Consider the following 27725-nt stretch of genomic DNA (forward strand, 5'->3'; position numbering starts at 1 on the left):
ACCTGAACGAACCATGAATCATTAACTTAAATGCACCAGTTCAGCTTTTAGAATCTGGAGGCACTTGCTTGAGTCGACTTTAAATGTGAATCTTCTCGTCGGCATGCAGAGAAGGGTTTTCCAAGTCAATGATTTGTCCCAGGGTCTTAAAGGTTCGGATTGGGTTAGGTAAAAACCAATCACGTTTGAGCTTGCTGGAAAAATGGAAGGAAGTCTCTTTGTCGTGGCTGGAGTTAAAGTTGAACCGGCAAAAGTCGTCGGTTGAACTTTGCGGCAAAACTTAGAATACGAGACTCTCACAGAAAAGAAAATTAAATAAAAGAAAAGAAAAGTGAGTGAAAGTTGGATGGCTTGAGTGAGGTCTGTCCTTTGTCAGCTTGGTCTTGTCTTACTCCATGGTTACTCTTTGTTCTGCTTGCGGTCACTGCTGACTAGTTCTTTGTCTTGTTATATGACTTTTTAAACTTAGGTGTCTGTCCCACCTCTGACAATCAGATATTGTCCTGTTTCAAAAGGGCTTTTCTCTGCCCCAATCATAGGTGTTACTTCCCGTCTCTGCTTTGGCAGAGAGTACCATTTTAAACATAATTTCTATTAAATGGAATATGATACATTTTACACAGATTTCATTCAAGCCAGGATTTTGAAGAGAGGAAGAGAATTAAAAACATATCCAACACTAGATACTTTCAGTCAGTCATTCAAGAGTTATCAAATTTACATGAATTGTGGGTGTTCTAAAGCATAACTGGTTACAGGTAGTATTTGTGGACATGATGTAAAATGTATGTAGTTAAAAGATGTTTGATAAGTCCATTTCAAATTGTTTGGAACAATTTTGATGCAGTTTTAGTTATATAACATTCTCCGTTGGTTTTCCTGTAAAGTTAGGTCACTCAGAGAAACAAAAGAGGCCTGCATTGTCTCTGTCTCTTTTGATCTGGAGATCAAAGACTCTTTATCTTCTTGGTGACCATTTGGTTTGTCACTTCTCCTTCTGTCAGGAAACATGGGTGTCATAAAAGTAATTAGCAAGGGTTTTCCTGTAGATGAACTGGAGCCGAAAATTAGATTCTCTGAGTTTGGGTTTCTGGAATTATGTTTTGAAAGAATCATCTGAATGATTCATTTGTCTGGTTCGTCCACAGTTCCTACAATAATGAGAAACAAACAAGACAGAGTAACAGAAACGGAAATTCCTGCGCGAGTTTCACATGAATTTCCCGCGAGAACGTCATGAAAGCTTCACGTTCCTCATAAACGCAAAGTCGACTGGTGACAGTTGGTCAGAAGCGAAAAGATGAATAGGCTAAACCATGAGAACATTTCTGGGTGTACTGTATTTTCTTTTAATGGGATTCCTTCTTAAGATTCATCAGTTGAGAAACAAGAGGAGGAGGAAGCCAAGCAAGAGAAACAACAACAATAAAAAAGGGACAAAACGTGTTACTTTCTGTCAGGACTTTAGAATTTGAAATGAAAACTTGATTTTTTTTAAAAATTAATAAATGAATAACAAGTGTTGTAGACCTGTTTTTAATTAAGTTGTTTTTCAAATAAAGGTTTCGGAGTCAGTGATATCACATTGTTTGAATTACCTTGAATCTGCTGTTCGAAGCACTAAAGTCACGTGATTTCAGCTGTTTGGCGGGTTTGACCAGCGACCCGATTCATGATTCGACACACTGATTCATAACGCTCCGAAGCTTCCTGAAGCAATGTTTTGAAATCGCCATCACTAAATAAGTCATTATTTAGTTTTTTTGGCGCACCAAAAATATTCTCGTGGCTTTATAATATTAATATTGAACCACTGTACTCACATGAACTGATTTAAATATGTTTTTAGTACATTAATGGATCTTGAGAGAGGAAATGTCATTGCTGGCTATGCAGGCCTCACTGAGCCATCGGATTTCATCAAAAATATCTTAATTTGTGTTCTGAAGATGAACGAAGGTCTTACGGCTGTGAAACGACATGAGGGTGAGTAATAAATGACAGAATTTTCATTTTGGGTGAACTAACCCTTTAAGTCCGTTTACTGAACTGGTTCCTCCTGAGTATGACTTTTTTAACACTCCCCGCTCTACCAGCTGAGGAGGTGGACTTGTGACTGTATTTAAAAATGAATTACAGTGTCGCCTGTTGCCTCCTGTCTAGTTTTGAAGTTCAGGAAATACATATGAACTCTTCTTCTCCTGTTTTATTTCTAATAATTTATCGCCCACCTTCATCTAGCAATTTTATCACTGAGTTTGTAGACTTCCTAGAAGGCGCTCACATTTTAATGATTGGTGATCCTGGACTCCATTTCCCATAATCCTCCCTGCCAGTCACATGCTCACATTCCACACCAATCACCAATTACCACATACAGCTGTAGCTCATTACCTGGACTATAAGAGACTCGCACACACACCACCTCAGGGTGAAGTCTTGTTTACCCTGTGTTACAATTCCGAGCATTACAATCCTGTCTGCCTGTCTGTTACTGATCATGCCTGTTACCTGTTTACGATTCTCTGCTGCCTGCCTTTGACCTGTGCATTGTCTACTGATCTGGGAACGATATCTGCCTGTCCTGATCCACTGCCTGTATACTGACCACGGCTCTGCCTGTCCCTTGCTGTTCCTGTTTGTTCCCGTTTGACCCTGCCTGAATATGGATCCCTGCCTGAGTCCAGCTTCGTTACGCATGTGTGCTGTACAATAAATACGTTAGGAAGGAATTTTTTTTTTTTTCACAGGATCCTTCTATCTCGACTAGAATGTTTTATTGATATCACAAGTACGGTACTTCAATGCTTCCAATCTTTCCTCAGATAGAAGTTTTTCTGTTAGCTTAGGTGATCATTCATCTTCTGTGGCTCCCATTACGTGTGGTGAACCCAAGCGGCAACCTCCTCTAGTTTCTTGTGATGCCAATACGGAAGTGACTGAAACTGCGATTCATCGACTGGCCGCTAGGGACAGGCTGCAGAAGAGAGCAGAATCTCATTGAGTCTCATGTTAAAAAGGCCAAGTTTACAGCAGAAAAAAAACATGTTTACAGCCTGGTTCAAATTGTGGTTTTGGTCTATACTGCTAATTTTGCCCTTCATGACAACTCTGAGGGGGATGAATTTTTTTTAGAACTCATCCATTTAAATTAAACTAAGCCTTAAAGTTCTGCATAATTAAGGGTGTGGTCACTTGAGTGACAGGTAGATTGCCGCTGCTGTCTGTGAGCCTCATGTTGTTACCTCGGCTAATTCCAGCCGCTGAATTTGGCATCTCAGCCGTATTTGTGCTTTTTCCTCTTTTTTTATTCAATTATAAAATATGGCTAGCTGCATTAATAGTTGAGACTGATGTGCGTCTGTGCACATGTGCACTCATGCGGAAGATAAACAGAACACACGGTGTTGGATCGTCGTGGCATTGGCTAAAAGTTCCTGAGATTTACTACAATGACAATAGCAGGAGGATATAAAACTCAGACTGCACTGCTTGGATATTGTAATGATTAACATTGAAGGGACGCTGTGTGACGTCATCCATGGCGACGAACGTGGAAGGAGTGACAGGCTGGGTGAGCACACCTGTGGACAATACATCAATTTGGGATGGTTTTAAAAAGGGAGGGGGAAGAATAATATGGGGCCTTTTTTTTCTGATAATGAATTGTTGAAGACCGAAACTGTTTTATTCATTTACCTATTTGTGTATTGTCTTTATGCTCAGTCGCGTGTGCTGATGTCCCTTTAAATGTTGTGTACTGATTGTTTGTACTGGTTATCACGTAGAGAATAAGGGACTTATCCTAAGAGGTTTCCAATGAAGTGTGCTGTGTATATGATATTTTACACTATTTATTGTTTTGCTGTGAGGTTTGAACGTGTATTGGGTTTTCTTCCTAGAGAGTGTGCACTGTAGACTGAAATGAAATAACCAGTGTGTGTAATCAGGATGCTAAAATTGTGACGATGCCACAAGGCTGTTATTATTGTTAATAAAATTTATATTCTTTGTTGACAAATTGGCTCGTGAGTGTGCATTGAGTGCTCCCCGGACCTTACCGGGTTAATGTTAAAGGTGGTGGCAGCGTAAGTGCAAGCTCACGACAAGAAAGCTCACCAGCGTCCCCTAGTGGCGGCTGGGTTTATTACAATATTATAACTAAAACTGCTGCACTATTTTGAAAAATTATACTTTGGACACAAGCTCATTTGTTTGTGAGATATATACGATCACACACAGTTTTACAACATAAACGCTGCTCAGATTGCATTATTTCTTGAAGATGAGAAAAATAATGCCACAAATGCGCATTCAGATGGAAATCTTATTGATCTTGGCACTCTTACGCCTTATCTCACCTCAGACGTTAAAGACCTAGGATTTTACCTTGACAATAGTCTTAAATTAAATAAACAGAATAATGCTGTAGTTAGTGCTAGTTTTCAGTTTAGATCTTAAACAGAAAAATCGTTGAAACCGTCATTCACGCTTTTATTTCTACACATTTAGATTATTGCAATTCATTTTACATTGGATTACCTCAATTTCTCGTCTTCAAATGGTCCAGAACTCAGCGGCCCGTCTACTCACGGGAACCCGCAAACATGACCTTATTACATCTATTCTATTCTAATAACCCATCCAGATCACTACGATCATGGAACTGTCACCTCCTGCTTGTTCCACGATCCTGCTTACAAAGCAGGGGAGACTGAGCTTTCGCAGTAGCCGGCCCTAAACTGTGGAATAAATTGCCACTGTCTGTCATAACAGCTTCTTCGTTACCTGAATTCAAATCATTGTTAAAAACGTATCTTTTCTCCCTTGCTTTTAATAGTTTATGATTTTATTCTTCTGCTCTGTTTTCTGTTTTTGCGTTTAATATTTTATGATTTGTAATTTTCTATTCTATGTACAGCACTTTGGCCAACCAAGGTTGATTTTAAATGCACTTTATACATAAATTGTGAGAGCATGTGATTTCTTCCAGGGTGCCCAACGTTTTGATGGATAACACGCAGGATCAGTTTGGATATGTGTGAGTCTTTTGGCAGAATCATTGGGTTCTTCAGAGTCACCGGCATGGCTGCTTTACTTAGTCTTACTCCAATTCTCAGAATGCCCTCATCAATGATTGGGTCTAGTTTGCATTTAGAGCTACTTGATTTGATGGGTAGCCTTACCTTAAGAGGGTAAGCTCTGGGTCAAAGTTCAACTTTCCATTTGGAATCTAGAAAAAGAGTTTATCTTTCTGATTTCAAAGCATCAGAAGTCTTTTTGATCTTTAGCCACCATGCAATAGCACAATAGTTTCCTCCATGAAGAATAATACTCAATTATTCTGGTAGTTGCGTTGTTCTGCAGGTTCAAAAGTGATGCAGTTGAGCAGTCTTTATGACACCACAATTCTCAGGCTTCATGCACCTGTCCACTACAAATCTGTTCAGCTGGTCTAACTCTGTGACCCATCTTTGGGGGTCTCATCACTTCATTTGGGATTATTTCATCCCATCCACACTTCTCATGGCAGAGTCTTTGCAGGATTTGCTTAGCCTTGAGAACAAAGGGGGGAAGGAAACCAAGTGGGTCAATTGCAAAGTTGTCAATGCTTGGGGATGATACTGCACTAAAGAGGTGAACATTCATTCTGTAACCTTCCTGAGGCTGGTCAACATCCCCTTGTGGCCACCACAGGAATTGAACGATGATGATTTTGAACTCGTACCTGATAGTACATCGCTTCAATGTCAGCCATTATTGCAATCCTTTCATATCTAAATCTAAGCAGAACACCAAGAAGTGGGTTGATCAAGTCGGGACCTTGAAGAAGTTTGGAGTTAGGAGATTGCCTTTGCATGAAGATCAACAGTCAAAAATGACTCAAAGTTTCCCCTTCTGCTTGTGGTACACACCATGATGTGGTATATATCACACACGTCTGGTATACATCATTCATTCCTTTGAAGTTGTTGTTGTGGCACCTTTTCTGCATATCCCTTTCTCAACACATCTAACGGCACTGTAAACCTTGGTGGTGAGTGCGTCCGAGAACTCATAGGCCTTTGATGGGAGGCACAGGCGATTCCACCAGGTGGCAGCACTTTGTGGGCATAAATGCAGCGCAATTGCATGCTTCACCTGAGGAATCTCTGCAAAACCCTTGGCTGCCTCACAGTCTTGGAAAACCTGGAGATATATATATATATATATATATATATATATATATATATATATATATATATATATATAGCCGTCCCTCATCTCTGTCCCTCAGCTTCACATCATCCCTCTACCACCCCATCACCTCACTCTTGACTAGATCCTATCCCGTTAAAGGAGGGTGAGTATTCTGGGTTCCGGCCAAATTCCAAACTTGGAACACACCAAATAAACACTATATCTGATTTCATACACATGTGAACTTGTGAAATGATGGAATTTTAAAAGTGTGATTTCTAGAGCTGGACAAGTCATGGAAATTAATAAAATATAAAAAAAAAAACATGGAAATTTCTTTAATGAAGATCATTTTTACTAGTTATGTCAAGCCTCTAAAGTCTAATATATTCTATCAGGTAGAAATTGCTGAAAAATGCTTTGAGTTTAAAAACAAACAAACAAACAAACAAACAAAAAAACAACTGCATCAGATTTTTTAATAACAATTTCACACACATTGGACTTATGATTGCTATTTTCAAAGATACTTTGACACAAAAACTATACAGCAAGCAAACACATTAAAGGAAATTTAATCATAGCCTAAACATAAAATAATGAGTGTCCATATAAAGGTAATTTGTTTGTTGTATCTCTGCAGTTATGATAATGGTGATTATGGAATCATCATCATACAGATTATTCAATAATCATTAAGTCAAACTCAGAGTCTGTATGAAGTTTTACAGTGACATTTTCATCTATTCCAGAGTCAAGAATTTCTCACACTATTATGATGGTTGATAGACATCCTACACTTCTGTAACTAAAATAGTGAATTAATTATAGCAGTTCTGGTGTTTTCATAGCTGTGATCTCAATGTTGAGGTTTAGAAACATGTTACTGTTGAGTGTGAGAATTCAGTTAGTTTAACCACACAGAGCAGTGATCATCTCTGAACCAGATTAGACTGATGATGATGTGGACTATGAATCATTCTGATGTCACTTCCTCTTCTGTCTTTAAGTGCTGCATGACATTTAACTCTTATCTTTTCAGTTAACAATAGCATTAGTTCAGCCTGTTTAATACACTGAATTTTAACCCAGTTTGAATTAAAGTAACCAAAAAGTTTACAGTTTCTAACATTCATTTGAATTAAAATATTGAAATAAATTTCTGCTTTCAAAGAAATGTATCAACAAAAAGAAATCTAATCTTGATGGTGTCACTATTTCTTCAGAGAGTTTTTCTCTGTTTTCTGAGAAGAAGAAAATCAAACAATGAACAATCCTCTGTGAGTTTTTGCTGTTTTAAATCTTGTTTCAGATGGTCTCCAAACTCAGCAGTATTTTATTGTAATATTGTAGGCATCTCTATTTCCTCTGGGTGCTGCGAGTCCTTCCTCCCTGCAAAATAAAAGCATTGACTGACCTCTCGTATGTGTTTTTACCGTGATTGCAGATTGTTCCAGATCAGATGAGTGTGAATCATCAGATTGTGTGAAGCTCAAACTCACCAGCTCTTCTTGCACAGATGATCTGAAGAAGAATCACAGTAGGAGCAGCAAACACTGCCATCCCAACAATAATCACAATCACTGCAGGAAACATGTGTGGAAGAAGAAGAAGAAGAAGAAGAAGAAGAAGAAGAGAAACTGGACATGACTGAAGTCAAGGGGATTCAACTATGAACAGTTATTGATGAAGCATTTACAGACTGACTGATAGTTTAATGGTGTAAAGCTGTCAGTAGAAATGAACGTGTCGTACCTCTGAATAATGATCCAGCAGTCACACTGACTTCAGTTTCTGATGCTGTGTCAGCTGGACCTGTGGATCACGTCTGTTAGTTCACTTCAACACATCATGACACATATAAGTGAAGTGAGAGACTGATGATGTGTGGCAGTGACCATGTGATCATGAACCTTGTGTAGGAGCTGCTGCTGTAGTTTGGCTTGATTTCTTCTCAGAGTTTGAGCTGCTGACTGGAATCAGAAGATGAATGTTCAGATGTTCATCTGTAGGACATTAACATCATATTTTACAGTAGTAATAGTTGTTTCTCACCTGAATACTTGACAGTGTATCTGACTGAGGTCTGGAGTTGATTTCTGCGAGTAAGCTGACATCTCCACTCTCTGTTGTCATCTTCATTCAGGAGTGTTGTAGTCAGAGTGATGATACAGTGATCTGATGAGAATAATATCTGATATCTGGAGTCTGTCTTCAGATCAACACCAGCCTGATTCACCCACAACAGCTGAAGACCCTCAGAATCTACCAAATAATCACAGGATAATCTAGAATACAACTGACAGGAGAGAGTCACAGAGCGACCTGGACTGATCTCAGTCTGTGAGGATGATGATGATGATGATGATGATGATGATGGAGAGATTGAAACTGAACACAAGACACAAATAACACAACAGACTTGAATGTTTTCAGCAAGCATGTGGGTTTAAATGGAGAATCTGTCCTTTTTAAATTGACCACATAATCATAAACTTACCATGAAGAACATGCAGAAAAATATCTGCATCAGTTTCTTGTTCTCCATTCACAAATTGTAGGCTGCTGTATAATCCAGAATCTTCTTCTGTGACGTTCTTGATGTTCAGAGAGCAGTCAGACCCCAGACTCAGTTTCTCATGTCTCTCTGTGTTTTTCCTCTTTATCCCTCCAGCAATCAGTGCAACTGCCCCTGAACGTCTGAAACTGTCATAGATCCATGTAGTTGATTTGCAGTCAGAAAGAGTATTATTACACGGCAGACGGACATTTTCACCAGAACTGATGAACACATTCTCAATTACTCCACTGGTACCTGAAACAGAGTGTATTTGACATTTAAATTTACATTTACGCATTTGGCAGACGCTTTTATCCAAAGCGACTTACATTGCATTATACTGTACATTTGTATCTGAGTATGTGCAATCCCTGGTATCGAACCCATGACCTTGGCATTGCTAGTGCCATGCTCTAACCACTGCTACAGGAAAGCTGTATTTGAGTGATTATTATTGCTATAAATTAAAATAGAAAAGATTATCCATTATATTTAATGAATTATCCAGAAACACTCTCTCAACAAAGGTCTGTGAACCCTCCCCAATAACCATAACAAGACTCTGGTTCCAGGACACAGGAAGACTGACAAGGTTTACGACCATCAGGAATTTGCAGAGGTTTGTGACTCTGACTTAATTCTTGTTGAGAAGGACAAATAAACCCTTTTTATCCTATAGATATATATAAGGAAACTGTGCCACTGGTTGTCGTGTTGTGGCACAGCTCCTCAACAAACCGCCCATTCCGGCGTGATGAATACAATCTTTAACTGGATTGAACTGGAATAAATATTTTGAATGTTGCGATCCCGTCGGACTTATGATAGCAACCTGAATCGTAACAAAGCACTGTTCGCCAGAGGAGAACTGGCCCCCGACTAAGCCTGGTTTCATCCGAGGTTTTTTTTTTTTTCTCCATTTTAACACCTGTTTGCATAACCTGATATTGCTGAGTTCAACACGTTCCTGGGTCAACATTTTTGTTGATCCTGGAACATTCAAATCAACTAATCAGATTTGAGGGACAAGTTTACAGATTATGTCAAGTTTAGGCTTAAAATCATGAATTGGTGCATCTACATCAGTGTTATTCATCTATCATTTCCCTTTGATTTTTGGGATAACTTATGGGCAGGGTTAGGTTTAGGGGTAGGAATAGGGTTAAGACTAAATTTTCAGACTAGAATGTTGTTCCAGGATCAACAAAATACGTTGACCCAGGAACACATCTAACTCAGCAATATCAGGACTTGCCACCTGTTTGCCACCTGATTTCACCTGTTGGAGTTTGGGTTCCTTGCCGCTGTCGCCTTTGGCTTGCTTAGTTGGGGACACTTGACATTTGATATTCACCATTGCCTTGATCTGCCTGCACTGACACCATTTTCTTTAAGAGCTGCTGTGCAGCCAAAATTATATACCAGTTATCACTGTAAAGCTGCTTTGACAAGCGCTATGTAAATAAAGGTGACTTGACATTCACGTATATATATTATATATATAGTGTATGTATATATATATATATATATATATATATATATATATATATATATATATATATATATATAGTGTATGTATATATATATATATATATATATATATATATATATATATATATATATATAGTGTATGTATATATATATATATATATATATATATATACATACATATATATACCGTTTGTCACAGTTCCTTTGTCTCCCGGACTCCATTTCCCATGATCCTCTTGTTTCCACACCTGCACTCACTTCCCTCGTCATCTCCCCATCATCACGGTTCACCTGCATCTGGACTCCTTCATCAGTACTCCCTTTATAATGGACTCACTCCCTTCACTCCTTGTCCCATCTTATTGTTATATTGTTTGCTAAACGTGTGTATATTGTGTTCTATCTCCTGGATTACTCATTAAAACCCTGTATTGTGGATATCCGTTGAAGTCTCGTCTCTCCAGAAGATCAGACCAAACTGATGGTTTTCCACAAGCAACATGGGTTTGTTCATGGACTCCGAGACACCTGCTCCTCCCATATCTCTCATGCCAGATTCTGCCAGGAATCGCCTCATTGGGCTTCTTCAGGACGGCAGTTCACTGGAGAGGTATGTGGAGGAGTTTGTCAAGTTGGCTTATCTGACGAATTGGCCAGATGCTTGCTTAAACCCCCTTTTTCTGTAGGAGCTGGACGAGAGCACAATCCGTTTTGATGAACCTGACGATTATTTCTCCTTAGACAATACAATTCATTTGATTTTGTATTTAAATGGTTCTAAGTTTGTTGTCGAAGAGGTTCCGGATTTGGCGTGCAATTCTCGTTCAGTTCCCCCAGAAACACGGGTGGCCTGGCCAGTTCGTCACTCTCCATCTTCCTCCGCATACCCCTCCAGTGAGCTTTTTCCCAGTGTCCTGCCGGACCCACAACCCTCTGCTGGGTCCAGGCGGCCCAAGAGAAGGAGGAAGACCAAGCCGGCAAGGTCTCCTGAGTTTTCTGCCTCTGAGCAGCCAAGGTCTCCTGAGTTTTCTGCCTCCGTGCAACCCAAGTCTGAGTTTCCTGCCACTGAGCCCGTTCCAGTAGGCCTTCTTATTGTGTATGAGGGAATGTCGTGGACTCCATTTCCAGACCCCGAGCCAGTAGCTCCAGTCTCCGCCGAGCCAGCTTCTCCAGTCTCCGCCGAGCCAGCTTCTCCAGTCTCCACCGAGCCAGTTTCTCCAGACCCGCCAATGGCCGCCCACGTCTCCAGACCCGCCAATGGCCGCCCACGTCTCCAGACCCGCCAATGGCCGCCCACGTCTCCAGACCCGCCAATGGCCGCCCACGTCTCCAGACCCGCCAATGGCCGCCCACGGCTCCAGACCCGCCAATGGCCGCCCACGGCTCCAGACCCGCCAATGGCCGCCCACGGCTCCAGACCCGCCAATGGCCGCCCACTGCCTCTGATCTGCCCTGAAGACATCCATGTCTGTCTGCTCCTCTCCCTGCACCTGCCTGAGGTCTTCAGGGCGCCCACCCCTGTCACAGTTCCCTTGTCTCCCGGACTCAATTTCCCATGATCCTCTTGTTTCCACACCTGCACTCACTTCCCTCGTCATCTCCCCATCATCACGGATCACCTACACCTGGACTCCTTCATCAGCACTCCCTTTATAATGGACTCACTCCCTTCACTCCTTGTCTGATCTTATTGTTAGTTAAACGTGTGTATATTGTGTTCTATCTCCTGCATTACTCATTAAAACCCTGTATTGTGGATATCCGTTGAAGTCTCGTCTCTCCAGCACAGCACACCCGTAACACCATTCAAGGCAAATAAAGCACCAAATATAACTCGTGTCTGGTCTCTCAGACAGCCCTTAGAAATAGTCTCACGCATATGAGGTAATTAGTTGACTTTTGCTGCTGAGTGGGATTCAAAAGCTTAAAAACACTTGTTTTAAACTGCAATGCTCAAAAACACATGCAAATGATAAGTTTTCATGACCAAGCAGCACAGCAACCTCTGTCTGTTCTCATCCACTAGGACTCTGCTCTGCCCTGCAAGCCCCATACACACACTTTCAAAAACTCATCAGATCTAGACGAATCACAATAAACTATTATTTTGGATTGAAAATGGCAAATTTCGCCAAAAGGTGACAAGTTTACACTTCTGTTTTTTATCAAAAGGCTGTACAAATCTCTTAATATGAAAATAATTTTCATCATCAGATGTGTGACTTAATATCCGGGCTTAGGAATAATACAGAATGATCTTTATGAAACACGACACAAGAATAAACTGAGCATGTTCAAATTAAGTCTTTCCAGATTAATTCCACTAAATGTCTTTAGAGAAAATCCAGATTTCTTTACCTGTGAGAAGTGAAGAGAGAATGATCAGTCCCAGCAGACACAGATCACACTGATCAGCCATTTTCTGTTTCTGTCAGTCTTTCTCTTCATTATATAGTTTGTAACGGTGGCCGCCCCGATTTAACTTAAAGCATTAAAGTTTCAATTGTTCGGGCGCCAGACAAGTCAAAACTTGTCAAGAAAAAATAATAATAATTTTAGTTTCCCGGTACAGCTCATAAACCACCGATACAAAAAAAAAGAACGGCATTCAAAATGGCTTAAATGACAGTCACTGAATGAAGGCTTTCAGACCAAGATAAATGTTATTTAAAGAAAGAAAAAAAAAAAAAAAAAATGAACACAACAAGACAGTTACTCAATTCATTTTTCAACAGAATTTGTATATTTCTTTTGTCAGTAACAACCAAAACACTGTGATTCACATTGCATAATTCACAATCGATTTTTCTTTCCTTTTAACCAGTTTTCATAGAAAATTACTAAATTTCAAACAACCACAATATAAAACAAAAAAACAAAAACAGACCAGCGATCATCTCGCTCAGTGTATTTGTAGTGAGGAAGCGAGCGTGTTTGCATGCGTGTGTGTGTGTGTGTTGCTATGATTGCTGGCTGCGTATCGGCCACACTACTGGACAGAGAGCCCTGGAAATAGTTTGGGGATTTCAATGCGAATACCTGGGCAGGCGAGACAAACTTGGGTTACGTTGCACCAGGCAGATGAACCATTCCGGAGATCAATTCCGCCGTCACTCTGCGATCGCGTCCGGTTGAGATCGCGTCCGGTTGCCAAGGAACAGGTTAGGCGATTTCCCGTGAGGTTAGAAGATATCGGAGTCAACCAATGCGAATACCTGTAGTAGGCGAGTCAAACTGGGAGGTAGCTGGAGGTATGGCGCACCAGGAAGGCAAACAGTGCAGAGCTCAGTTCCTGACGTCACTTTAGGATTGCACCCGGTCAGCGCACAGAAAATCCAGCAACAACAATGGCAGGCCTTCGGTTCAGGTAGCATGTGTCCCACTTCAGTAACCAACACGTTTCTTTCTCTCTTTTTTTTTTTTTTTCTCTTTTACCTGTCTTCCTTCCGTTTCCCCTTCCTTTTATACCATTTCCTCTTTACTTCCTGATTGATCATTTCCGCCCATTTTGGAAAAGTAATTTGTATGCATTTTTTTTTTTCCTGTTTTCTTTTCAGTTCGCCACAAGTTACAGCTCCTCCTTTAATCATCATCAGCTCCTCCTGTGGTTGAGAACTTCCTCTGATCTGAACTGAGTGTTGAAATTCAGTTAGAGTTTATATATAGTGACACTGACTCAGACTCATTTACTCTCTGTAGATTGGGCTCATATAGACACAGACCAGTGTAGTTTTAACAGTGAGGATTTTGAATGGTCTTGGTCTTAGTTTAGGCTTGGTCTTTACTACACCTCTGAGTGATCCTTAACTTTCCTGTATTGAGTGTTGGATGTAAACACGGGGACAGAGCTGGGTAGTAACTGGTTACATGTAATCTGGATTACGTAATCAGATTCCAAAAATGAGTAGTTGTAATTAGATTAAATTACATTTTAAAATACTACAGACTATAGTTACTTTTCTATTGATTTAATCTGTGGAATATCTTCTTTTATTTGTGTACACTCAGAGTAAAAACAAAATGTTGTGCTTTTTGTAAAATAAAGAAAACTAACATGATGCGTGATCTCTCGTCTCCCTCTGAACGAAGTCCAATCTGATAGTTCTCAGAAAATGTGAACTTAGTGAATACTAATCACAAAAAAATTAGACTTGTGTCTAAAGAAACGTTGAAATGTCAGGTTTTAAATCGTGTAAGTCAAATCGAAAACAAACCTTCTGTGTTTATGTAATCTGTATGAAAAGAGAGCCATGTCAGAAGTCCTTGATTCAGCTCATTATCCGCTAATGCGGCCACGCCCACAGAGCCAGCACTATTCAGACGCAAATTCAGTCAATACATGCATTCATCGTCTCAATCGTGTATTTATTGTCTTGAAAAGTGTTTTGAATAGCCATAGTTAGCTTAGCGATCTCTGGCCTCTGTTAGTTCAATTATTTCCTGGATTGCCTATTCTTCTTTAGCATTGGCATTTGTGGACTAAAAGTGCACAGAGCGCCCTCCGGCTGCAAGTATGAATTGTAAACAATATCCAGCAGTGACGACAATAAATAATGAATAAATACTCCTCTGTATAGAAAATTGACATAAACATGAGAATCCATCAATATTTCTCCAAATGTGCATGCTTTTAAGATAAAAGCCTATATGAAATGCCATAGAGGTAACATAACTGTTCAGACACTTTGTATCATAGAAAGGCTTAAGCTGTCTGTAAAACTAGGACTAGGAGTGTTAGCAATGTGAGCATTTTTATAACTGTGAACGTATTTCATTTAAGTCAACTAAAATAACACAATATTTCTCAAAGTACACAAAATATTTTGAGCTGCAGCATCATTCAGACTCACACAGACATCAAGAATCAGATATGAATACAACAGGAGAACAGTTGCTTGGAGAAACACTGGAGAAACACAGAGAGTTCTCTTCATTAGAACGAGACCAGACCATGAACAGAGGGTGAGGTGTGTGCTTATATTGCCAGGGTGATGAGGGGGCAGACAAGGTGCAGGTGTGCATGATTAGCATTCAGGAGAGGTGATAGTTGAGGGAGTGCAGGTGAGGTCAAGGAGGAATGATGGGAAAGTGCAGACATGGTAGATCTGTGACAGTACTCCCCTTTCTGGGTTCCAAGTCATCCCCTCGTACTCCACTAGTATTCCCAGCGGCACAGTGGCGGTCGTGACGGGACAAGACTCTGGAACGGCGGCCATGATGGGACAAGACTCTGGAACGGCGGTCATGACAAGACGAGACTCTGGAACGACGGTCATGATGAGGCTCTGGAACGGTGGCCATGACGAGACGAGACTCTGGAACGACGGTCATGATGAGACGAGACTCTGGAATGGTGGTCATGACGGGACGAGACTCTGAAATGGTGGTCATGACGGGACGAGACTCTGGAATGGTGGTCATGACGGGACGGAACGAGACTCTGGAACGGCGGTCATGACGGGACGAGACTCTGGAATGGCGGTCATGACGGGACGAAACTCTGGAACCGCGGTCATGATGAGACGAGTCTCTGGAACCGCGGTCATGATGGGACGAGACTCTGGAACGGCAGTCATGACGAGACGACACTCTGGAATGGTGGCTTTAAGGGAAAGTTGGCAATACTTGGGGATGATACTGCACCAAAGAGGTGAACATTCATTCTGTAACCTTCCTGAGGCTGGTTAACATCCCCTTGTGGCCACCACAGGAATTGAAGAAAGTTACGATGATGATTTTGAACTCGTACCTAATAGTACATTGCTTCAATGTCAGCCATTATTGCAGTCCTTTCATATCTAAATCTAAGCAGAACACCAACAAGAGGGATTGATCAAGTCAGGATCTTGAAGAAGTTTGGAGTTAGGAGATTGCCTTTGTATGAAGATTGTGATACACACCATGATGTGGTATATATCACACATGACCATCACTCCTTTGAAGTTGTTATAGCGCCACCTTTTCTGCATATTCCTTTCTCAACACATCCTCCATGAATACTCTGTTCTCATTTGCATTAGCAGAATAAGTGGTAATGTTTGGCAAAATCTGCTGCCTTGAATTTCATTGTTAATGTGGAGCATTGTAGGATGCTTGTGTTGACATATCTGGCAAATAATTTTCTTACTGCAATCTCTCCTAAGGTATCATCAGCTTTAATAGCTGTCCAATTCATTGCCTTTTCTATGTAAGCATATGCAATCTTCATTTCATTACAGAAATGTTTATTTAAAAAATCTCCTGCCTGACCAGCAGTGAATTGTTCAAGAAAGTTGAATCTATCTTGACTGCTGCTTGTCTTGTCCTCAATCAGATATTTAAAAGCATGAATTAAAGACTGATAGGACAGGGCAATAGAGAAAGATTTTGCTGCATAATCATAAGATGAGAAATTTCCTTTTGTCTTTGAATTAAGTTTAAACCTTTGTTTGAGCCATTACAACTCTTTTAGTGCTTTGGCCTGGTGTACTTGCAGGAGGGCCATAGCATGCAAGGTGGAGGCAGCCTGTCTAACGGCACTGTAAACCTTGGTGGCAAGCATGTCAGAGAACTTACAGGCCTTTGATGGGAGGCACGAGCAATTCCGCAAGGTGGCAGCACTGTGCGGGCATAAATGCAGCGCAATTGCATGCTTCATCTGAGGAATCTCTGCATAAGCCTTGGCTGCCTCAAAATCTTGGAAAACCTGGATATATATAAGTTTATTTAACAAAGTTCTGGAGGAGCACGTTAAGGTAATCAAACCAATCAGCACATGAGGAAGCTGGTATACAGGTGCTGGTCATATAATTAGAATATCATCAAAAAGTTGATTTATTTCACTAATTCCATTCAAAAAGTGAAACTTGTAAATGATATTCATTCATTACACACAGACTGATATATTTCAAATATTTATTTCTTTTAATTTTGATGAATATAACTGACAACTAAGGAAAATACCAAATTCAGTATCTCAGAAAATTAGAATATTACTTAAGACCAATACAAAGAAAGGATTTTTAGAAATCTTGGCCAACTGTATGAACATGAAAAGTATGAGCATGTACAGCACTCAATACTTAGTTGGGGCTCCTTTTGCCTGAATTACTGCAGCAATGTGGCGTGGCATGGAGTCGATCAGTCTGTGGCACTGCTCAGGTGTTATGAGAGCCCAGGTTGCTCTGATAGTGGCCTTCAGCTCTTCTGCATTGTTGGGTCTGGCATATCGCATCTTCCGCTTCACAATACCCCATAGATTTTCTATGGGGTTAAGGTCAGGCGAGTTTGCTGGCCAATTAAGAACAGGGATAACATGGTCCTTAAACCAGGTACTGGTAGCTTTGGCACTGTGTGCAGGTGCCAAGTCCTGTTGGAAAATGAAATCTGCATCTCCATAAAGTTGGTCAGCAGCAGGAAGCATGAAGTGCTCTAAAACTTCCTGGTATACGGCTGCGTTGACCTTGGACCTCAGAAAACACAGTGGATCAGCACCAGCAGATGACATGACACCCCAAACCATCACTGACTGTGGAAACTTTACACTGGACCTCAAGCAACATTGATTGTGTGCCTCTCTTCCTCCAGACTCTGGGATCCTGATTTCCAAAGAAAATGCAAAATTTACTTTCATCAGAGAACATAACTTTGGACCACTCAGCAGCAGTCCAGTTCTTTTTGCATTCCAGACGCTTCTGACGCTGTCTGTTATTCAAGAGTGGCTTGACACAAGGAATGCGACAGCTGAAACCCATGTCTTGCATACGTCTGTGTGTAGTGGTTCTTGAAGCACTGACTCCAGCTGTAGTCCACTCTTTGTCAATCTCCCCCACATTTTTGAATGGGTTTTGTTTCACAATCCTCTCCAGGGTGCGGTTATCCCTATTGCTTGTACAGTTTTTTCTACCACATCTTTTCCTTCCCTTCGCCTCTCTATTAATGTGCTTGGACACAGAGCTCTGTGAACAGCCAGCCTCTTTTGCAATGACCTTTTGTGTCTTGCCCTCCTTGTGCAAGGTGTCAATGGTCGTCTTTTGGACAGCTGTCAAGTCAGCAGTCTTCCCCATGATTGTGTAGCCTACAGAACTAGACTGAGAGAAAATTTAAAGGCCTTTGCAGGTGTTTTGAGTTAATTAGCTGATTAGAGTGTGGCACCAGGTGTCTTCAATATTGAACCTTTTCACAATATTCAAATTTTCCGAGATACTGAATTTGGGTTTTTCCTTAGTTGTCAGTTATAATCATCAAAATTAAAAGAAATAAACATTTGAAATATATCAGTCTGTGTGTAATGAATGAATATAATATACAAGTTTCACTTTTTGAATGGAATTAGTGAAATAAATCAACTTTTTGATGATATTCTAATTATATGACCAGCACCTGTATATAGCCGTCCCTCATCTCTGTCACTCGACAGCTTCACATCATCCCTCTACCACCCCATCGCCTCACTCTTGGCTAGATCCTATCCTGGAGGAGGAGTATTCTGGATTCAGGCCAAATTCCAAACTTGGAACACACCACATAAACAATATATCTGATTTCATATACATGTGAACTTATGAAAGGATGGAATTTTAAAATTGTGATTTCTAGAGCTGGAAAAGTCATAGAAATTAACAAAATATAAAAAATCATGGGAATTTTTCTAATGAAGATCATTTTTACTAGTTATGTCAAGCCTCTAAACTCTAATATATTCTATCAGGTAGAAATTGCTGAACAATGCTTTGAGTAAAAAAAAAACAAAAACAAAAAAAAACTTCATCAGATTTTTGAATGACAATTTGACACACATTGAACTTATGATTGCTATTTTCAAAGATGCTTTGACACAAAAACTATACAGCAAGCAAACACATTAAAGGAAAGTGAATCGTTGCCTAAACATAAAATAATGAGTGTCCATATAAAGGTCATTTGTTTATTGTATCTCTGCAATTATGACAATGGTGATTATGGAATCATCATCATACAGATTATTTAATAATCATTAAGTCAAACTCTGAGTCTGTATGAAGTTTTACAGTGACGTTTTCATCTATTCCAGAGTCAAGACTTTCTCATGATAGTTGATAGACATCCTACACTTCCGTAACTAAAATAGTGAATTAATTATAGCAGTTCTGGTGATTTCATAGCTGTAATCTCACCGTTGAGGTTTAGAAACATATTACTGTTGAGTGTGAGAATTCAGTTAGTTTAACCACATAGAGCAGTGATCATCTCTCACCCAGTTTAGACTGATGGTGATGTGGACTATGAATCATTCTGATGTCACTTCCTCTTCTGTCTTTAAATGCTGCTCCATGACATTCAACTCTATCTTTTCAGTTAACAATAGCATTAGTTCAGCCTGTTTAATGCACAGAATTTTAACCCAGTTTGAATGAAAGTAACCAAAAAGTTTACAGTTTTATCTGAATTAAATTTGAAATAAATTTCTGCTTTCAAAGAAATGTATCAACAAAAACAAATCTAAACTTGATGGTGTCACTATTTCTTCAGGGAGTTTTTCTCTGTTTTCTGAGAAGAAGAAAATCAAACAATGAACAATCCTCTGTGAGTTTTTGCTGTTTTAAATCTTGTTTCAGATGGTCTCCAAACTCAGCAGTATTTTATTGTAATATTGTAGGCATCTCTATTTCCTCTGGGTGCTGCGAGTCCTTCCTCCCTGCAAAATAAAAGCATTGACTGACCTCTCGTATGTGTTTTTACCATGATTGCAGATTGTTCCAGATCAGATGAGTGTGAATCATCAGATTGTGTGAAGCTCAAACTCACCAGCTCTTCTTGCACAGATGATCTGAAGAAGAATCACAGTAGGAGCAGCAAACACTGCCATCTCAACAATCATCACAATCACTGCAGGAAACATGTGTGGAAGAAGAAGAAGAAGAAGAAGAAGAGAAACTGGACATGACTGAAGTCAAGGGGATTCAACTATGAAGAGTTATTGATGAAGCATTTACAGACTGACTGATAGTTTAATGGTGTAAAGCTGTCAGTAGAAATGAACGTGTCGTACCTCTGAATAATGATCCAGCAGTCACACTGACTTCAGTTTCTGATGCTGTGTCAGCTGGACCTGTGGATCACGTCTGTTAGTTCACTTCAACACATCATGACACATATAAGTGAAGTGAGAGACTGATGATGTGTGACAGTGATCATGTGATCATGAACCTTGTGTAGGAGCTGCTGCTGTAGTTTGGCTTGATTTCTTCTCAGAGTTTGAGAAGATGAACATTCAGATGTTCATCTGTAGGACATTAACATCATATTTTACAGTAGTAATAGTTGTTTCTCACCTGAATACTTGACAGTGTATCTGACTGAGGCCTTGAGTTGATTTCTGAGAGTAAGCTGACATCTCCACTCTCTGTTGTCATCTTCATTCAGGAGTGTTGTAGTCAGAGTGATGTTACAGTGATCTGATGAGAATAATATCTGATATCTGGAGTCTGTCTTCAGATCAACACCAGCCTGATTCACCCACAACAGCTGAAGTCCCTCATAACGGACCAAAATATCACAGGGGAATTCATATGAATACAACTGACAGGAGAGAGTCACAGAGTGACCTGGACTGATCTCAGTCTGTGAGGATGATGAGGATGATGATGATGATGATGATGATGGAGAGACTGAAACTGAACACAAGACACAAATCACAGACTCTTCAATCATCATGTGAGTTTAAAGGGAGAAATTGTCCTTTTTAAATTGATCACATAATCATACAATTACCATGAAGAACATGCAGATTAACATGCGCTTCAGTTCCTTGTTGTTTGTTATTCACATATTGTCTGCAGATGTAAAATCCATAATCTTCTTTAGTGACGTTCTTGATGTTCAGAGAGCAGTCAGACCCCAGACTCAGTCTCTCATGTCTCTCTCTGTCTTTTCTCTTTATCCCTAAAACAATAATCTCATCTGCTGCTGAATGTCTGTTATAGATCCATGTAGTTGATTTACAGTCAGAAAGAGCATTATTACAGGGCAGATGGACATTTTCACCAGAACTGATGAACACATGAGCATAATCCACTCCACTGGTACCTGAAACAAAATATATTTGACTGATCATTATGATATATATCCACCGAGCCTCTGGTTTCAAGACTGATAAGTTTTATGACTCTTAGGAATTTGCAGAGACTTTCACTCTGACTTAATTCTTGTTGAGAAGAACAATTAAACTCATTTTATCCTATATATTCTATATATATAACTGTGACAAGCCGAGCCGAGCGAGAGCCGTGAGAGAATGGTGCGAGGTTGGTGACGCGAGTGATAATGAGACTCAGCTGCGCATTGCACCGGTCTCGTGTCTCACGGAGGAGCTACAGAAACATAAAGGAAGAAACCACAACAGTGAAGGATGAGACCAGGCCTGGATTTTATGTTACATTTATTATGTTTGTGTGGCTGGCAGTCAAGTCAAGTCACCTTTATTTATATAGCGCTTTTTACAATGCAGATTGTGTCAAAGCAGCTTTACAGTGATAACAGGTATATAATTTTGGCTGCACAGCAGCTCTTCAAGAATAGTGTCAATGCAGACAGATCAAAGCCCTGTTGAATAAATGTCAAGAATACTATTGAATATCAAATGTCAAGTGTCCCCAACTAAGCAAGCCAAAGGCGACAGCGGCAAGGAACCCAAACTCCATCAGGTGACATCAGGTGGCAAATAGGTGTTAAATGGAGAAAAAAACCTTGGGAGAAACCAGGCTTAGTCGGGGGGCCAGTTCTCCTCTGGCGAACAGTGCTTTGTTACAATCAGGTTGCTATCATAAGTCTGATAGGATTGCAATCAAAGTATTTATTTCAGTTCCATCCAGTTGAGGATCGTATTCATCACGCCGGTATGGACGGTTTGTTGAGGAACTGTGGCACTGGCTGTCGTGTTGATGATGTCTTCACAATGGATGATCCAGTCGACTCGATCTCTGCTGATACTTCAGGGCTGTGTTGTGGTCGTGTCCAGTTGAGGATCGTATTCATCACGCCGGTATGGACGGTCTGTTGAGGAACTGTGGCACTGGCTGTCGTGTTGATGATGTCTTCACAATGGATGATCCAGTCGACTCGATCTCTGCTGATACTTCAGGGCTGTGTTGTCGTCGTGTCCAGTTGAGGATCGTATTCATCACGCCGGTATGGACGGTCTGTTGAGGAACTGTGGCACTGGCTGTCGTGTCGATGAGGCCTTCACAATGGATGATCTAGTCAACTCGATCTCTGCTGATACTTCAGGGATGCGTTGTGGTCGTGTCCAATTGAGGATCATATTCATCACGCCGGTATGGACGGTCTGTTGAGGAACTGTGGCACTGGCTGTCATGTTGATGATGTCTTCACAATGGATGATCTAGTCGACTCGATCTCTGCTGATACTTCAGGGCTGCGTTGTGGTCGTGTCCAGTTGAGGATCATATTCATCACGCCGGTATGGACGGTCTGTTGAGGAACTGTGGCACTGGCTGTCGTGTTGATGATGTCTTCACAATGGATGCCATTCTTCTTCTGATGTAACGAGTACATCTGGTGTTATAGGAAGTGTTCCTGGTTCCAGCTGACCTAATATATGCAGCCTAATAATCCTTTAACGGATTTGAAAATATAAATTGATAATGTGTTATGTGTATGCCAGGTTAAAGAGATGCGTTTTTAGTCTAGATTTAAACTGACAGAGTGTGTCTGCATCCCGAACAATGCTAGGAAGATTGTTCCAGAGTTTGGGTGCCAAACAGGAGAAGGATCTACCGCCTGCAGTTGATTTAGATATTCTAGGTATTATCAGCTGGCCTGAATTCTGAGATCACAATAAACGTGAAGGACTATAATGCTTTAAGAGCTCGCTCAGGTACTGGGGAGCTAAACCATTTAGTGCTTTGCAAGTAATTAGCAAGATTTTAAAATCTATACGATGTTTAACAGGAAGCCAATGCAGTGATGACAGAACTGGGCTAATATGATCATACTTCCTAGTTCTAGTAAGAACTCTAGCTGCTGCATTTTGTATGAGCTGTAGTTTATTTATCTGTTATTTATTTAACTGTTCTATATTTTTAATTGAGAGCATATGTCGTAGTTTAGATATATTTTTAAGATGGAAGAATGTGGTTTTACAGATGCTAGTAACATGGCCTTCAAATAAAAGATTGGTATTAAAGAGCACACCCAGGTTCCTAGCTGACGACGAAGACTTAACAGAGCAGCCATCAAGTGTTAGACAGTATTCTAGGTTACTGAGTGAAGTAGTTTTCGGTCCAAAAATTAGAATCTCTGTTTTTCCTGAATTTAGTAGTAGGAAATGACTGGTCATCCAGTTTTTTTATATCAGCTATACATTCTGTTAATTTAGTGAATTGGTAAGTTTCGTCAGGATGCGAAGAAATATAGAGCTGAGTATCATCAGCGTAACAATGAAAATGAATGAATGCCATGCTTCCTAATGATATCTCCCAAAGGTAGCATGTACAGAGTGAAAAGCAACGGTCCTAGTACTGAGCCTTGCGGTACTCCATATTTAACTTGTGATTGATATGACATCTCATCGTTTACTACTACAAACTGATAACAGTCAGATAAGTATGATTTGAATTATGCCAATTCCACTAATGCCAACATAGTTTTCGAGTCTGTTTAGAAGAATATTGTGATCAACAGTGTCAAATGCAGCACTAAGATCCAGTAACACTAATAGAGAGATACAACCACGATCTGATGATAAGAGCAAATCATTAGTAACTCTAATGAGAGCAGTCTCAGTACTATGGTACAGTCTAAATCCTGACTGGAAATCCTCGCAGATACTATTTCTTTCTAAAAAAGGAACATAGTTGTGATGATACGTTGTTTGGCCTATGTATTAATTCTCTTTTAAACTCTTTTGGTATTATTGTTTCAGAGTTGCATACTACGGTTAACTAAAATCACATGGGTAGCATGTTTGATATGGATGGACTCCAACTTTTGTTTCCTATTTGGTAACTTATGTTACAAGTTGCTAACTCAATTGACACAACAGTGTAATAAGAATCTAGAAGGTTCTTCTCTCAAACCTCCAATCCAATGTCTTATGCTATTATCGTGCTAGAGAAGCTCAGTCACCTCAAGAGCGTGTGGCATCTTTATAATTTAAAATCACTGATCACAAGATCATGGGTTCTTTTTACTGAAAAACTCTGATATCATAATAATGCTGAGCTAGAAGACTTCTGAAGACCCCCAAACTGGCTGCATCCTTGTCTTTCCATTCACCAAAGATCCTCTGAATCCAGCTTGTTCTCTCTCATCAAGACAACATCAGCAAAGATCAACAGGAGCCTCCACAAATTACATCAGGACAGTTTAATTCAAACTGGCTAGACATGCAAGTATCAAACATAGTCTCATTATTTGATACATCAAGTATCCTTACCCCTTTTTAAAGAAGGGCTGCTCAAGGCTGTTGATTTGCTGAATTTCAAACAATGCTGTAACTTCTTACTTTCCTCTGCTTCAGCTCTTTCTTTCCCTTGGTAAACTGTATGCATGTATGTGTGTGAATGTTAGAGTAGTTAAGTGTTTAGTCTAGTTAATAAAGTCTTGTTCATGTCACACGTAAAGTTGTCCATGTTTCATGCTCATATGTTGGATTCCCTAATCATGCAGATTTTGACAAACAGATTAATTGATTGTAATATTATTTTTTACTACATTAAGTTAATTTATATTAACTGATCTAAATATGTATAAGTAATTGTAACTAGTTATAATCAATTATTCATATTTCTTTTGAGCTAATTTGCTACATAATGAGTTTGACCATTACGGGTATGATTTAACAAAGGTTATTAGCTTAAACCACTGTCAACCCCAAAGTGTGCATTTGATAATTCCTGTCAGAATATGACAGGCGATAAGCATTTAGGTCAGTAGCTGCTGGCTCGTCTCAATGCAGATTAAGTGATAGCTTGGAGCTGCCTGGGTCCATTATACATTATATGAGTTAACTTACAAACATAGCAATTCAAGTTGTTTTCTTTGTTTTTCTTGCGATATATTTCACACATTTTTTGTCATGTTGTTTCATAGGTTAGAAATGTGTTTAATGCAGTGTCCAAAGATGAGATGAAATGTTTTAAAGTTGAGAACAGAGAAATATACTCTCACACACACACACATATAACATATTTTAAAAAATATATGAATGTATCTTTATTTGCAAAAGCTATGTTAACAGCAATAATAAGATATTTCTGTTGTAAGAACAGCTAATCAGCTGATGGACACCATGCTGCGTTGTCATGGGAACATAATGACATTGCTCCCTTTGCCAAGTGCATTCCAAATGACTACATAATGGCACACAAGTGCCCTGCTCCCTACAAAGTCTCCTTCAAGGGCTCTGCCCTTCGAAGGGAGTAAGGCATAGCCATAGGGATGCTCGCTTCCATTTGGAATTTACCCTCTATGACTGTTTATGAGGATACTTGCAAAGATGGGCATTTTGACACATAGACGTATGAATATAATTTAACCGTTCAAGGCCAGTAAAGTGCCAAATATAACTCTGTGGGCAGCGGATGTATCTACGTCTCTCAGACAGCCCTCAGGATATTAATAAATTAGTTGTCTTTTGCTGCTGACTGCGATTCAAAGGCTTAAAATCACTTGTTTAAAACCGTAATGCTTAAAAAGGCATGCAAATGATACGTTTTTGTGACCACGCAGCACAGCAACCTCATGTGAATGAATAACTTAAGAAAGTGTGAGTCTGTTGATATCATCCACTGAGACTCTGCTCTGCCCTGCAACCCCCCTATACACACACTTTCAAAAACTCATCGGATTTAGACAAATCACAATAATTACTTATTTTGGAGCGAAAACGGCAAATTTTGTCAAAAGGTGACAAGTTTACACCCCTGTTCTTTTTCGGAAAGCTGTTGAAATCTCTTAATATGAATATAATTGTTCATCATCAGATGTCTGAGTGTGACTATCAGGAATAATACAGTATGATCTGTATGAAACACGACACAACAAGAATAATCTGAGCATGTTCAAATCAGCTCTTTCCAGACTAATTCCACTAAATGTCTTTAGAGAAAATCCAGATTTCTTTACCTGTGAGAAGTGAAGAGAGAATGATCAGTCCCAGCAGACACAGATCACACTGATCAGCCATTTTCTGTTTCTGTCAGTCTTTCTCTTCATTATATAGTTACAGCTCCTCCTTTAATCATCATCAGCTCCTCCTGTGGTTGAGAACTTCCTCTGACCTAAGATGAGTGTTTAAGTCCAGCTAGAGTTGACATATAGTGAAACTGACTCAGAGTTACATTTTACTCTCTGTAGATTGGGCTCATATAGACACAGAGCAGTGTAGTTTTAACAGTGAGGATTTTGAATGGTCTTGGTCTTAGTTTAGGCTTGGTCTTTACTACACCTCTGAGTGATCCTTTACTTTCCTGTATTGAGTGTTGGATGTAAACATGGGGACAGAGCTGGGTAGTAACTGGTAACATGTAATCTGGATTACGTAATCAGATTCCAAAAATGAAGTAGTTGTAATTAGATTATATTATATTTTAGAATACTACAGACTACAGTTACTTTCCTGCTGATTACATGTTATTCTCATTGTCACAATTTCCTTTGACTTATTTTGGCCAACTTCCATTTAAGTTTATAATCTAGTATTTAAACCCCGGTTTCACAGACCAGGCTTAAGCTGTCTGTAAAACCAGGACTAAGTGTGTTAGCAATGTGAGCATTTTTATAACTTTGAACGTATTTCATTTAAGTCCATTCATTTAAGTTGAGGTGATGGCTGAGGGAGTGCAGGTGAGGTCAAGGAGGAATGATGGGAAATTAAATGCAGACATGGTAGATCTGTGACAGTACTCCCCTTTCTGGGCTCCAAGACATCCCCTCGTACTCCACTAGTATTCCCAGGGGCACAGGCAAGGTGGCCATGAAGGGATGAGACTCAGCAGTGGCGATCATGACGGGATGAGACTCTGGAACGGCAGCCATGACGGAACGAGACTCTGGAACGGCGGCCATGACGGAGCGAGACTCTGGAACGGCGGCCATGACGGAACGAGACTCTGGAACGGCGGTCATGATGGGACAGGACGAGACTCTGGAACGGCAGTCATGACGGGACAGGACGAGACTCTGGAACGGCAGTCATGACGAGACGAGACTCTGGAATGGCGGTCATGATGGGACGAGACTCTGGAATGGCGGCCATGATGGGACAAGACTCTGGAATGGTGGTCATGACGGGACGAGACTCTGGAACGGCGGCCATGATGGGACAAGACTCTGGAACAGCAGCCATGATGGGACGAGACTCTGGAACGGCAGTAATGACGAGACGAGACTCTGGAATGGCGGTCATGACGGGACGAGACTCTGGAACGGCGGCCATGATGGGACAAGACTCTGGAACAGCAGCCATGATGGGACGAGACTCTGGAACGGCAGTCATGACGAGACGAGACTC

At 40.3% G+C, this 27725-nt stretch overlaps 2 protein-coding genes across 5 annotated transcripts in view; both read right to left on the bottom strand.

The window, feature by feature from the left end:
- Window positions 1–6639: 6639 nt before the first annotated feature.
- LOC125247003 overlaps window positions 6640–27725 on the bottom strand; it is a 537225-nt gene continuing 516139 nt past the window's right edge. For all 3 annotated transcript variants that reach the window (XM_048158171.1, XM_048158183.1, XM_048158178.1), the window contains exons 8-11: window positions 8094–8186; window positions 7936–7995; window positions 7683–7763; window positions 6640–7572 (exon numbers count right to left, since the gene is read on the bottom strand). In XM_048158171.1, the coding sequence (XP_048014128.1) occupies window positions 7517–7572; window positions 7683–7763; window positions 7936–7995; window positions 8094–8186 (290 nt within the window). In that variant the 3' untranslated portion in view covers window positions 6640–7516. The remainder of the gene's footprint in view (window positions 7573–7682; window positions 7764–7935; window positions 7996–8093; window positions 8187–27725) is intronic.
- LOC125247525 lies at window positions 18971–26487 on the bottom strand. Of its 2 annotated transcripts, none has more exons than XM_048158886.1 (6): window positions 26339–26487; window positions 20963–21277; window positions 20524–20865; window positions 20241–20285; window positions 19997–20077; window positions 18971–19886 (listed from the first exon to the last, which is right to left on the bottom strand). In XM_048158886.1, the coding sequence occupies exons 1-6, from the start codon at window positions 26397–26399 to the stop codon at window positions 19831–19833; spliced, it is 900 nt and encodes a 299-aa protein (XP_048014843.1). In that variant the 5' UTR covers window positions 26400–26487; the 3' UTR covers window positions 18971–19830. The 2 variants fall into 2 exon arrangements, with proteins under 2 accessions (XP_048014843.1, XP_048014834.1); XM_048158877.1 differs by having other exon boundaries at window positions 20241–20300.

This window comes from Megalobrama amblycephala, linkage group LG1, assembly GCF_018812025.1.
Source record: "Megalobrama amblycephala isolate DHTTF-2021 linkage group LG1, ASM1881202v1, whole genome shotgun sequence".
NCBI classification, from domain to species: domain Eukaryota; kingdom Metazoa; phylum Chordata; class Actinopteri; order Cypriniformes; family Xenocyprididae; genus Megalobrama; species Megalobrama amblycephala.

Coding starts and splice junctions, on each gene's coding strand:
- LOC125247525 (XM_048158877.1), bottom strand. CDS start 26,399: ATGGCTGATCAGTGTGATCTGTGTCTGCTGGGACTGATCATTCTCTCT. Junction 20,866..20,962: donor TAATCTGCATGTTCTTCATG/GTAATTGTATGA, acceptor TCTTGTGTTCAG/TTTCAGTCTCTCCATCATCA. Junction 19,887..19,996: donor CATCTGTGCAAGAAGAGCTG/GTGAGTTTGAGC, acceptor TTTATTTTGCAG/GGAGGAAGGACTCGCAGCAC.